The sequence below is a fragment of the Ambystoma mexicanum genome, chromosome 4p (assembly GCF_040938575.1).
Source record: "Ambystoma mexicanum isolate Mex_15411 chromosome 4p, UKY_AmexF1_1, whole genome shotgun sequence".
Lineage (NCBI taxonomy): Eukaryota > Metazoa > Chordata > Amphibia > Caudata > Ambystomatidae > Ambystoma > Ambystoma mexicanum.
Window position 1 is genome coordinate 914,045,274 of NC_090927.1, and position 12,556 is coordinate 914,057,829.

The window sequence follows — 12,556 nt, forward strand, 5'->3', positions numbered from 1 at the left end:
CCTGATAATTCAGTTACGACCTCTGCCTGACCCTTCAGATGGTCTGCAGCTCTTTATTGAAATTCGCTGGCTTGACTTTCTCATGGATATGATAATGGCTAGGAAAGGGCATAAGAAGGATTTTTTTTTGTGTGCAGATTCCGTATGCCTTTTTGCTAGCGGACTCCATTTCACTTCTGCCCTGGTATCTCGAGAACCATGAAGCTTAGTGTGAAGTAATTTGTATTTTTATATTTTAACATTAATGTTTCTTAGACAACAGATTTACAGTTTAGAATGCAGTTATATATTCTGTTTTCGATTATCAGTGATAATCTTTTACCTCTGACATTACTTGATTAGAATCACACTTTCTCTGATCATTGAAATTCCAGCATCAAGTGTCACTCTCCAACAGCCAACCTTCGTGTGTTCTCTTCATAGGGATTTTGCAAAGGCCTCCCCAGTACCAATTCTATTAGGAAGGCCTGCTGGGGGTTTTTATCCTGTTGGTCTGCCTCTGACAGTGCATGTATTTCACTAAGTGCATTTAAAGTCTTTGTAATGTTGTGCCTAAACCACTAACCACAGCATCCACCCAACCTCATTAGCAATCATTGTGTTTTACTGTGTTTGCTTGTGAGCACATGAATAGAAGTAAACACAACGTTTTGTAAAATGTCTAACTGCACTTTAAACTTAAATCTCACAAAGAGTATTCCATATTGCATTGTTTGCTTTCTTAAGGTTGTACGTATTTTTAAAGAAGCATATGCAAACCTTATGCTTCAATTTATTTAGTTAGCAACGTTAAGGCTTCCAGCCTGATATCTCGCACAGTCATATACCAAAGGTTATATGAGGGCAGGGCTTTTTTCAGACTTAGAACAAACACACCTGATGTAGCAAGTTGGCGCACACATGATTACCAAGCGGGAAATAGCTTTGGTCTTGCTTTTCACTACAATTCCTTGTAAGACTCGTGAACATCAGGTATGCATAAATCTCTTGAATTGACTGTAACGCTATACTACATCCTTGCAAAGATTCAAATTGTTTTCCTGCGGGTCTGACTTAGATTTATTCCTTTTAGTGTTGAAGCTGCTGTGGCTACTTACGCCCAAGCCAGACCTCCAGGCATTTATAAAGAAGATTATCTGAAGGAGCTTTTTAGGCGTTACGGAGACATTGAAGATGCACCACCGGCACCTGAGCTACCGGACTGGTGCTTTGATGAAGATGATGAAGACGATGATGGCAATAAAGTATCTCCAGAAGCAGAGCCTGGGTCATCTGCATCTACTTTTACCAAAAGAAAAAAAGAGCGCCTAAAACTGGTAACATAATTAGTACAAATATTCTTCCTAGGCAAATGCACTTATGCCCATATTTCGATTTTTCCATGCTTGCATTGCCATTGTAACTTTAAAGTACCCGATTAAAAGGAAGCCCCCTACACGTCTGCACTGTAGGGATGTGAAATATAAAACTATCAACTGGACAGTCTAACTTTGAACATTAAAATCAAAGACCCTGGTATCGATCAATCGGAATTATTACATTTATTATAAATTGTGCAAAGTTTCCATAAAATTGTAGACTATACACGTTTCATCTATTTTACAAGTTTTCAGGGCAAAAAAGATGGAATGCGAACAAAATGTCCAGTGCCATGCCTTGACATAAATCTAAAGCCTGTAAGTATATAAAAAAAGAAACCTATTAAGATCTTTTGGATGATTATTACAAAATCCCTAAAAATGAGATGATATACATGTTTTAAACTCAATATACGTTTGGAAAGCGTGATCTGAAGGATGTTCACCCCTCTGTGTACAGTTTTATTTGATCCCAATGATCAACATCAAACGTGCGTTACTAAATGCCATAAATCGGTCTTTACTCGCTGGAGTTAACCACCTTCTGGGTGTGTTGACGGTTTTTCATGCTACCGTCATTCTTAATCCATGGCAGTAACATGAGATGCCTCGTCAGTGTGGCATGACATCATACTGTGATTGACGGTGCAGCATGTTAAAGGGTCCCATAGCAGTATATCACTTGCATGACATTTGAAGGATCATATGAACATTAGGAGGATCATATGAACATTAGGAGATATGAATAAAAGCACCTGGAGATTTAATATGCATATGACGTACAGGATGAAATGAATCCACTGCCCCCTTACAAGTGATGTGATATTCTCTTTAATTAGCATTAAGAATCGTCAACTCACCAAAACCAAGCAGTAAGGTGATGAACTTGTTGAGTATTGTCCAATTTATGGCATTTGGTTACGCACTTTTGTTGTTGATCATTGGGGTCAATTCGAACTGCAAAAAAGATTTGCGTCCTCAAGAATATTGCTCCGGCCAACAGATAAGGGGGCCTGAAAGGAGTTTTTGGCGATTTTGCAGTAATCGCGCAAAAGGATTTTGATGTATGTTCCTTTATTTGCTATGCTTTGGGCATTGAGATTTGTCTAGGAATGGCACTGCACCCTTTGTTTCACATTCATCTTTTTCCTGGAATACTGTAATACAGATGAAATGTGTCTACAATATTATGAGACATGCATACATGCTTAATTCATAATGAATGCAATAATTATGATTGATAGATACCAGGTTCTTTGATTCTAAGTTTCACAGTTCGTCTGTATAATCAATGATAGGTTTATATTTTAAAGTACCCTTCACTGAAAGACTAATTTATCATTTATGTTGCCTTTCTCGGCTCTCCGTTACTGTCTTGTTTCTTTCAGATTCCATTAAATACTTTATGTATAACTGTCCTATTTAAAGCACTTTTGATTGATGGCGAGCTGCTCCTGAATTGTTCCTTTAGCAAATGCTGGCATTCACTGCAGTATTAATTGTTCAAAAACGTTGCTCAAAGACATACATTTCAAACTGAAGGTCAGAAGAGTTGGATAAAATTCATAAAATAATGGCTTTTGCAGTTAGGCTTTAAATGTTAAACGAAACATTTCAAGGACACACTATTTCTGTACTTTGTTCTGTGGCTTTCCTTGCTGTTTTCCTTGTCTGCAATTGATAACATTCTCACCCATTCTAAAAATATGTATTCCCTGAGTGGGAATGTGCATCATATTCTGCTAATATTAAATATGCAGTTAATATCAGCTATGCAGCACATAATATCTTTTTCAACAGAACATGAGAGACTTTATCAAGTTCCCTGTTAGAAGCTTGACAGGTGGTGTACTGGCACACTTAGATATTTACATAGATCAAATGTGCTGTTTCTTGGGGAGCCTTAAGTTCCTTGGCTAGTTGGTATGTGGTCCAGCATATTGTATTGTACTGTAAGTGGTCTTGTATACCTCCCTTCTGCTAGTAACAGTGGCTTTGCTGCCCATGGCTCTGGTGTGGGAGGCACTGTTAATGGAATAGTGGGCATGGTGGAAGTGGAACAAATGTGGTGTTGATGAGGGCAGGTTAGAGGCACCAGTGAGCCAATATAGGTTCTACTGTGTTAGGAGTGGCCGAGATACAGTAGAGCGTGTTATCCGTAAGGGCGGTACTAGGGTTTGGAAAGTAGTATTGTATGCATGGAAGTTGATATTTGATAGGAAAAGGATGGGGTAGAACTTTGTGTTTAGTGTGCTACAATTACAGGGTTGTCCGATTGAAAGTGAATGTGGTATAGTTTTAAAGATTTTTGCAGCGAGTAATAAATGAGGGAGGAGTAGATGGTAAGGAGGAGTGGGGTAAGTGGTCTGTGATTTTGTGTGGTGTAGTTGTGGCATCCTTGCTTTGTTTTCGAGATGGTGGTCTGGTCTGATGTAGAGTGGCAAAGGAGAAGCAAGGGGCATCTGAGTGAGGTATTTCTGTTTGAAATGGGTTCCTTAAGCTAGTGGTAGAGCAGACTAGTCTCTTTTGTAGAGAGCGAAGATGTTTGGCCATCAAAGCAGCTATAAATGCCTTGTGAACAGAGACATGAGGACGCAAGTGTTTCTAATTGGGTTGGACTAGATTGGTCTAATTTGTTATTGAATATCCAAATCACTTAAAGAGCCATGTTTTTAGTTGGTTCCCGAATGTCAGTTGGTTCGCTTCATGCAAGGATGCTTAAAGAGTTCTAAAGCTTAGTAGCCAGCGTGGAAAAAGAGGGTCTTTCTTATCTCTTCTTTTAAGTCTGGAACCAAGACTAGAGCTGTGTTACTTGAGCTACGTGTCCTGCAAGGTGTGTAATGCTAGAAGATCCTTGTGAAACAGGCAGGGGCCCCTCTATGAGATATATTTTGTAATAATAATATTTTGAAAAGTTGACTTCGACAATTCTTTTAGTTACACAAGCTACACTGCTTTGAAAGCTTTCTTAGTTGCCTGAACTTTACAGCTCCAGCCCCCAAATATTGTTGTCCTCTTCCATTCCCTTAGTTTCACATTTACATAACACACCTGTTGGATCTTAACAGAACAGCCTATTTAAAGAGATGACTGTAGAATTACTGTACACAATTAAAAAGGCACATCAAATATAAATGGGGAAATAAACACAACTCTTGTACTCGTAAAAAATATTTGTTCATTGTGGGTTTGTCGGGACAGTGCTCCAAACTTGTTTGAGCAGACTAACATGTATAATTGATAGAGGAAAGTGTTATCCGCTGTTGTAAAGTTGACCAATACGATTAGTTAGAATACCCAAGTGAAAGCCTTCCTTACCTACTAGTTGTAAACTGACCAGTACTGTGTGCATTCTGGCTGGATGAAAACCCCAAAGAAGTGGAATCAGAGTCCATATGAAGCTGTGGTTCAGACAAGAGCAAGCAGTGCAGGGAGAATCCAAACTGGTTACGCTTTAGGCAGATGTCAGGCAAAGAACCACTTGGCAGCAGTGCGGATGAGAACCAAACCCACCAAAACCTTAAGGTCCACTGCAACTCAAGAAAGAGGCAAGGACAGTAGCTAGGGACAAGCTGTTGAGGCTACCCAGACCAGGTGCCGGAGAAGTGAGAGGAAATTGAGAGACGTAGAGCCCTGCAACAGAAGTGAGGGTCTGCAGAGAGACACTTGCGAGAATGGAGCAAAACTAGATGCAGAACCACCCAGGGTCAAAAGGTGAACAGTGAAACCATTAGGGAAATGTAAGCCAAGGAGTAAAGTTGCATGTCGGAACTCTGAGTACAGGAAGTATGGTGAGCCACCGACCATACAGAAAACTGCTGCATGCTGGAAGTTGAAGTCAGAGTTCCTAGAGCCTATTGAGAGACTGAATCAACAGTGTGTCATGATCCCCAGCAGTGGGCAGGGCATGTTCCCACACAAAAGCTACACTATCAAGTCAACCAGAGGGTTGGGCGTGTACCTGGTCAACAATAACCCTGACAAGGTATGGACATTGACGGTCCCTCACTGGTGTTTTTGCAGGTACTGACAGTCTGCACCAAGATCACTTTGCAGGTACTGATAGCCTGCACCACTAGTGGGCTAGTGTTCAAGGGTGCAGCCTAAGGCTATAAAACCGCGCAATGGGTTGCACCCCGTGCTTAGCGTTTCTCCTGCTGACACCAAAGCAGTGCAGCGCTTACCATCCATTCGAGCACAGCATTTCCAGCAAGAATTCTGCAACTTCCGACGTCCATCGTATCACCGGCCTGCTGATACATACCTGTTTCATTCTCTGCTTGTTCCGATCAACTCAATAGTCTTATCTGAGTCACTGCTCTTTTGCTGCACGCCACCAGACACCTAGAAAGGAAAAGCACATGTAAGAGCGTTTATTTTAGCTCGCGCCCAGGGCCATGCCCAAGAATCCTGCTTACCTTCATTGATCCACTGCAGCCCATGGTAGCGTTTCGGACAATTGCTGCCATCATTCAGCATCCGCTGCATTCTGGAGGTAACCACACCTAAGGAAAAAAAGACGAGGACATTATCATCTCGTGACTCATGTGCACAAACAGCCAGCAAAGCAGCAAACCAAATCTTACAAACTCGTGCCTCGCAGCAAAACCACAATCCTGCTCTCCCAAGGACATTTGGTTACCAGGAGCTTCTTGTGAGCCGCAGCTGGTCTTGACCACGATTGACCAGTAAAGTAACTGGACCTGGTGCTGAAACTACAGCTGGGACTCACCGTTGCACAAAGCCTTAAGGGGAGTTCAAGGGTGGTGCAGCAGAAGTATTGAACCAACACTAAAGTTCCCACTTGTTTTTCCATAGCTCACACAGTGACCAACTCACAACCACCTCAACCAGATCGGGAATTGCACCCAAAATACTCCCAACTGCACTGTGCGCTGGGCCATCGTGACATTCTGCGAATAGAGTGGGGAGGGAGTGCTTTGGACTATACATCACGCCTGGCCACGGGAGGGGAGTCACGTACACAGAGCTGGCAGAACTGGGTGCTCCTGCAGGACATCAGAAGGTAAGCGTTACAGAGAGAGATTATATGATGTAAGTGACTGACAAGTCGCTTGAGCATATCGAGAAAGGCACCAGACTAGTCATTGAACACCGGGACCAGGGATGAGGTACTGAGAGATTGAGTAACAAAACTGCTGTGGTTGGCCAGTCTACTGTTTCCTGAAGCCGTGCTGTATTTCATGCTGTCAGTTTGTTTGCTTTGTCTAGAACTGCTGCTGCTGGAGGAAAGGAGGAGCCAGCAGCACAAAGTCCCCGCCACTAGCGGAGCGTGGCGGGGTGTTTGGCCGAGTGTTCGGCCAGAGTGCTCGTGCCTGTATTCTATGACAACTCCCCCAATCCTCTCAACTAGACCGGAGCACATGGAAGCACTGGACTGGTGGAATGGTTCTTGCATCTGCGACAGCTTCAGACAGGGTGTGACTGAAGACGATCTCAAAAGTATGGAGTATCCACCAGAGTCTGAGTGTGAGCGGATGAAAGACCGGGAAACGGGATAAGAGGTGAGTGACATCGGTAGCAGCGGCCACCCTTGCCCATGTCCGGTCAACTCCGTAAACGTTATTATTACTGCAACCACCACGTCTCCACACATGCAGGCGGTGCCGACAATGGAGAGGACGTCTGCGGATATTGTCCCATCCCAAATTACACAAACACCAATATTAATTCCAAGCCCTGCGTCCCCGAATACGTATGCGCTATGTGTACTGAAAACTTTTGGAGAGACAGATCTTGTAATAACGACTCAAACAGCAATTTTGGCGAACCGTACATGTACAATGGGCATGGAAAACACCCTTCAAAAGGGCAAGCTAATGTCATTTTCCGAAATAACTCCTGAAAGTTCGATGCTTTCCAATCGGAGTCCCAGAGTAAATCCCTAATTCCTTTACGATGTCTGTGGGCGGGGGGGTGGCAGGGTTGGTAGTTAGCCCCAAGATTCGCTGGGGGCTTCATTCTATTTAAAGCTCTGCGGGTTCTACAAGTCCCAATCTCCCAATATCATCAACTGACATAGGGTTGGGGATGTCGATGTTCCACCAGCACAAGGAAATACTTGGGGTAAGCCTGAAACATAGCCTTGGAGACTCAGTCCAGGATGGATCAGGGACTGAACGCCTAATGAAACATTGGTTGTCTTCGGGTGGTAAAGCGAAAGTGCATAGTACTCCACTCAGAAAACAGTTTCCCCTGCTGTACCAACTTCCAGAAACAACTATTTGGAAGCCAAGAGGACTTTCAAGGCTGAATTATGACCATGCTAATAAACATCGGCACTCAGATACAGTGCCATTTCATCAAGGCGTGGGAAGATTTAGGGGAAACCAAGGAGCAGAGATTTCAGATCAGCTATTGCTTGAAACTGCTTCCTCACTGGAAATAGAAGAAGGTCATCTAAATGAACTATCGAGGCATCTTCCATTGACGCAGAATTTGAATATAATGGAATGGAAACCTGAGGAACTTGTATATAAGGACAATCTAAATAAACAAGGCTCTACTCAAGGCCCCTTGGTCAATGATTAAGTCCGTCCGCCACAAGCTAGATCGGGTCAACCCACCACGAGAATAACTGAACCAACTCTCCCAAAAACTACCATTTTGCAGAAGGAAGTTTCCACCCAAACCGAGAAGGTCAACAAGAATGGACCGACCGAGGAGAATAAAAGTCTGGCAAACCAGGAAAAAGATTTCACAATTATTACAACGCTAACATCGATCCTGGCTCCGTTCATGAAATTGCATGAACAAGTAGTGGATCAGTTAAATGATCAAACCACAATACTGGCCATGCTAACATCTAAAATGATTTTTGTGGAGGCTTTTGTTACTGCGATACAAAAAGACATGGATCCATGTACAGCGAAAGTTGTAGTCTTACTCTGCTCAATCTTAGATATCCTGATAAAAGAAAAAGAAGGCCGTTGATTGGCAAGATGCTTTGATCCTCTAGACATTAGGGGTCTGAGTGAGAAACCAGTGGAGTTAACAAGTAACCCCTTTGACTCGGCAGAGAACGGAAGGCCAGAAGTCTTGGTATACTCGAAGGTGGGAGATGGTTTGGCTAAAATTACAGAAAAATCAATAGTCCCTGAGGACAAGACATCTAACCCTCTGAACAAGTTACCACAGGACAATAATCACAGGGGAAAGCACTGGAGCTAGAAGAACAGAGGGATAAATTGAGAGAGACCACTTGGATCAATCTCAAAATTGCCAAAAACAATTATGTCCAAACTTCACTAAAGGAAACCCAAGGCCAGAATCCAAATCAGACAATGGTTCAGACAAACCCAAAAAAGATCAAAGAAAAAAAGAATCATATACTCAGCTTTGTTGTCGAAACATGCCACCAATAGAAAAATAAAAAAATCCGAAATTACTGACTAAGCAGAGGAGTGGCCATAAAGAAGCTCATGAGCCACATCACTGTACCCACCAATACATGCCCAAAGTGCCAAGAAGAGAATTCTAAAACAACATTGCAAACTGGCCAAAGTGTAAGTTTACTACCTCCAGGGATTCCTATTAGGCTGCACCAAGGGCGGGATGTAAGAGAAACCTCAAATCCAAATTTGCCAGGGAGTTCAACCAGCCAGGATCAAGAAAAGGCTCAGCAGCGAAAAAAATGGATGCTCCTTCGATTGATCTATTGGATTTATCGACTTATTCAATCACTGATAATACCGTGGGGGAAGAAGAGGTGGAGTCTATCGAAGAAGAGGAACAAAATGACTCCATGGACTTAAAAATAAAAAACCCAAATGGTGTGGAAGACCGAAGGGCCCTATCCGTCTACATATTGAAGGTCGGAGTGATAATGGATTTCCAGAGATACAGCAAGACCACACGAAAAAGAAAGACTTCTGGTGGCATTTGGCAGTTGGACGGAATTTAACTTCTACTGAAAAATCAAGTGGAGGTGGCAGAAACCAACGTGCCCACCAAAATGGCACCCCCAAAACTACTGGAAATCAAGGGGAAAATTCATGCTACAAGTTCTGAAAACAAGGAGGAAGTTCATTTAACACCCGTACCGGATCGCCAGGAGAAAATCATAATAGAAGATGACAAACTATATTGAATCTCACCCTTAAAACTACCACGTCGACCATTGAGAAAAGAGGAGAAACCTAAACAAGATGAAAGTGAAGGGTGGGAGAAAAAAAGAGGTATAGAGAGGGCCAAATCCCCTGATTGTCAGGATGACCTATTGTTGGAAAGGATGACGCCTGAAATGGATGGTTTGATTCTGAATAGAGCAAACGTCATAAGACTTTTCCACCATGTTCCTTCACTAAGGCCTGTGACATCAAATGATCTGGCCATAGTTGAGTTCCTTGATTATCGGTCAGAAAGAGTAATCATCTACCCCACGACACCGTTGATAACACAACTCCTAAAACAGGAAGCCTCCTCATTGAGACCAGTAGAGTTTGATCTTACGGAGCAGCAAACTAAAATAAAGACCACCCAAAACACCATGTGTCTCCGGTAGGGATGACTATAAACATCAGCGATTAGCAATTACAGACATGCAACGTAGGTGGTCACCTAAAACATCTGCTGCGCGTAGATCGACAAGCCGAAGGAAAGATCATGACAGGGTGAGCAGTAGGAGAGAAGACAAGGATGGTCCTTATTATGCTCATTCTAGACGTAGCCCTTACACTAAGAGGTCTGACCGTGATGCAAGATCTTCGAGAAAGGAAGATCAAAGATTGAAATCAAATGCAAAGGAAGAAAATTGGAAGTGGCTGATGGGCCTTGTGGCATATAAGATCAAAATGCCATGGGCCGCGTGACCGGCTGAGTTTAATCCCCTTTGGGTAGAGAGCTGGAATACTAGGGGCTTTACCCATTTATTCACCAATGGCGGTGACAAGATCAAGGAACATGATATAGTGTGCTTCCAGGAAACGTGGCTCCATTAATAGAGGGCTATTCATGTTATTTAAATCCAGCCGTGAAAGGGGTCAGGGGCCGGCCTATGTCAGGCCTTTTAATCCTAATAAAAAATCAACTCCAGTTTGTCATATTGGAAGAATTATCCCAGACACCGCTAATTCAAATTTTAGTGGGGGAAATGGTAATGGAAAATCCAAGTTAAACAAAGATCATGATCCTCTTCAACCTGTACTGGAATCGGGCGAGTATGGCAAGTCTAAGTTTTCCAACGCAGATAAAAAACTCGATTGATAAATATAGATAAAATGGACTGATCCTTGGATTGTGGTATGCGGCGACCTTTGTATAGATAAACATGGAGACTTTATCATGACTCCATCAGTGCTACGATCACGGAAAAAAGAGCCCATAAGTGGAAGCAAACTGCTGACTCAAAAGATCTGATTATACTTAATCGAAGCACTGTTGGCAATATCACTGTAAAGATAATAAGGAAAGGAAAGCTGGGAGGCCAAGTGTTGGACTATATATGTATCTTGGGAACGATGATGGCAACAACAAATAGGTTGTCAGTGGAGCACATGGAAGACAGTGATCATAATTTAATATTGGCCTCACAAATTTGGAAGTAACAATGTGGAGGAAAATAATTAAAATGCCTTCGCAGAAATTGAATGGCCTGATTGATCAATTAAGTTCTAATGTTAGGCAAATTGAATCTGATGGAGCTTTTGAAACAATAGACTATTTGAGCTTCTTCAAATCATTTCGGGGGTGGGCTAGAGGAAATGGCCAGATATCTTTTTCACATCGGCATGTCTATGATGAATTGGTGGTCAAACAAAAGAAAATCAAGAGGCAAAAAATCAATTCCTTAAATAAGATCACTCGCCATCCGCAGCACTTCTAAGACAAAAAATTCGACAGTACTATCACTGCTTACGTCGTCATAAAAAGACTCTTTGGAGCAATGACGCTGAGAAGATGTTATGTTCTCTTAGATCCTCAAACACAGTTGAGATGTGGAAAATAACAAATCAGTTGGACACCCCTCAGGACTTCTTAACTATGAATCCTATACCGGCGGATGTGTGGATTTCCTACTTTAGTTTATTCTCAGGGTTGACTTCTTAGACAGCGCCTGTATTTCGAACATCAAAAGCGAACTGGGATTTGATACACTAGTAAAGCGGCTATTGCAGAGATTATACACACATCTTCCAGCTCCAGAGCATCAGGCCCGGATGGCTTAAGTAATGTGACTCTAAAACAGGATAAAGATCAATGGGCTAAGTTCCTCTCAATTTTATTTTCCTGCATCATTATATCACAGAAGGTACCTCTGTCGGGGAAAGAATCCATCATCATTCCTATCCATAAAAAGGGTAGTCGGTTAGAGCCGATTAATTATCGCCCGATTGCCCTGTTAGATGCTCCCGGTAACATTTTTACAACTCTGATATTAAAACTATTATGTGAATGGGCCAGAACATGGTGCCACATCGACATCTGGCAATCGTGCTTTGTAAAAGGCATGGGCAATAGCCTAAACATTTTTATGATAAATCTGTTGAAGTCCTGCACCGATAGGAAAAAAGAATGAAAAATCTACATTGCGTTTATTGACCTAACGCAAGCATTTGACAACCTCACGCCCATTATTATGGTCTAAATTACTACAGTGGGGCTGCCCTAACTCATTACTGGCGCCAATCAAGGATCTTAATCGGCACACCCCAGTGAAAATGAGACTTAACAGAGCAGGCCTATTAACTAGAGCCATCAGCACAATAAGGGCTTAAATCAGGGGTGTCCAATGGCCCCAGAACTTTTTAATCTTTTCATTTCTGACGTCGATTCAGCATTTACCGACATAACATGTTTTCCTCTAATTTTAGCAAATATGAAACTCTGGAGACTCTTATACGCAGATGACGTGGTCCTTATGGACCAAACTCCGGTGGGCCTCCATAGGCAATTGGTCGCTCTTCAATCTTGCATAATTAAAAATGCATTGCCAATTAACCTGAAAAAATCGCTAATAATGCCCTTGGGTCTACGAAAAGGGTAATTAAGAGCTAAACAGCTGAACTGGACCTTAATAGGTGTGAAGATTCCTGTGGTACACTCTCTCACCTATCTCGGGGTATGTTTGAATACCAGCACGATTGATGCCCCGAGATATGAAGCACTTGTCAAGAAAGCTCAACATTTGGCAGGTCTAGGGAGGATTTTGCTGAAATGGTATTGTGGATTTTCCTTAA

General features: G+C 42.4%; 1 protein-coding gene across 2 annotated transcripts in view; it reads left to right on the forward strand.

Annotated features, from left to right (window-relative positions):
• RNGTT (RNA guanylyltransferase and 5'-phosphatase) overlaps positions 1 to 12,556 on the forward strand; it is a 2,962,270-nt gene that overhangs the window by 327,725 nt on the left and 2,621,989 nt on the right. For both annotated transcript variants that reach the window (XM_069606512.1, XM_069606514.1), the window contains exon 6: positions 1,073 to 1,316. In XM_069606512.1, coding sequence (XP_069462613.1) covers positions 1,073 to 1,316 — 244 coding nt within the window. The remainder of the gene's footprint in view (positions 1 to 1,072; positions 1,317 to 12,556) is intronic.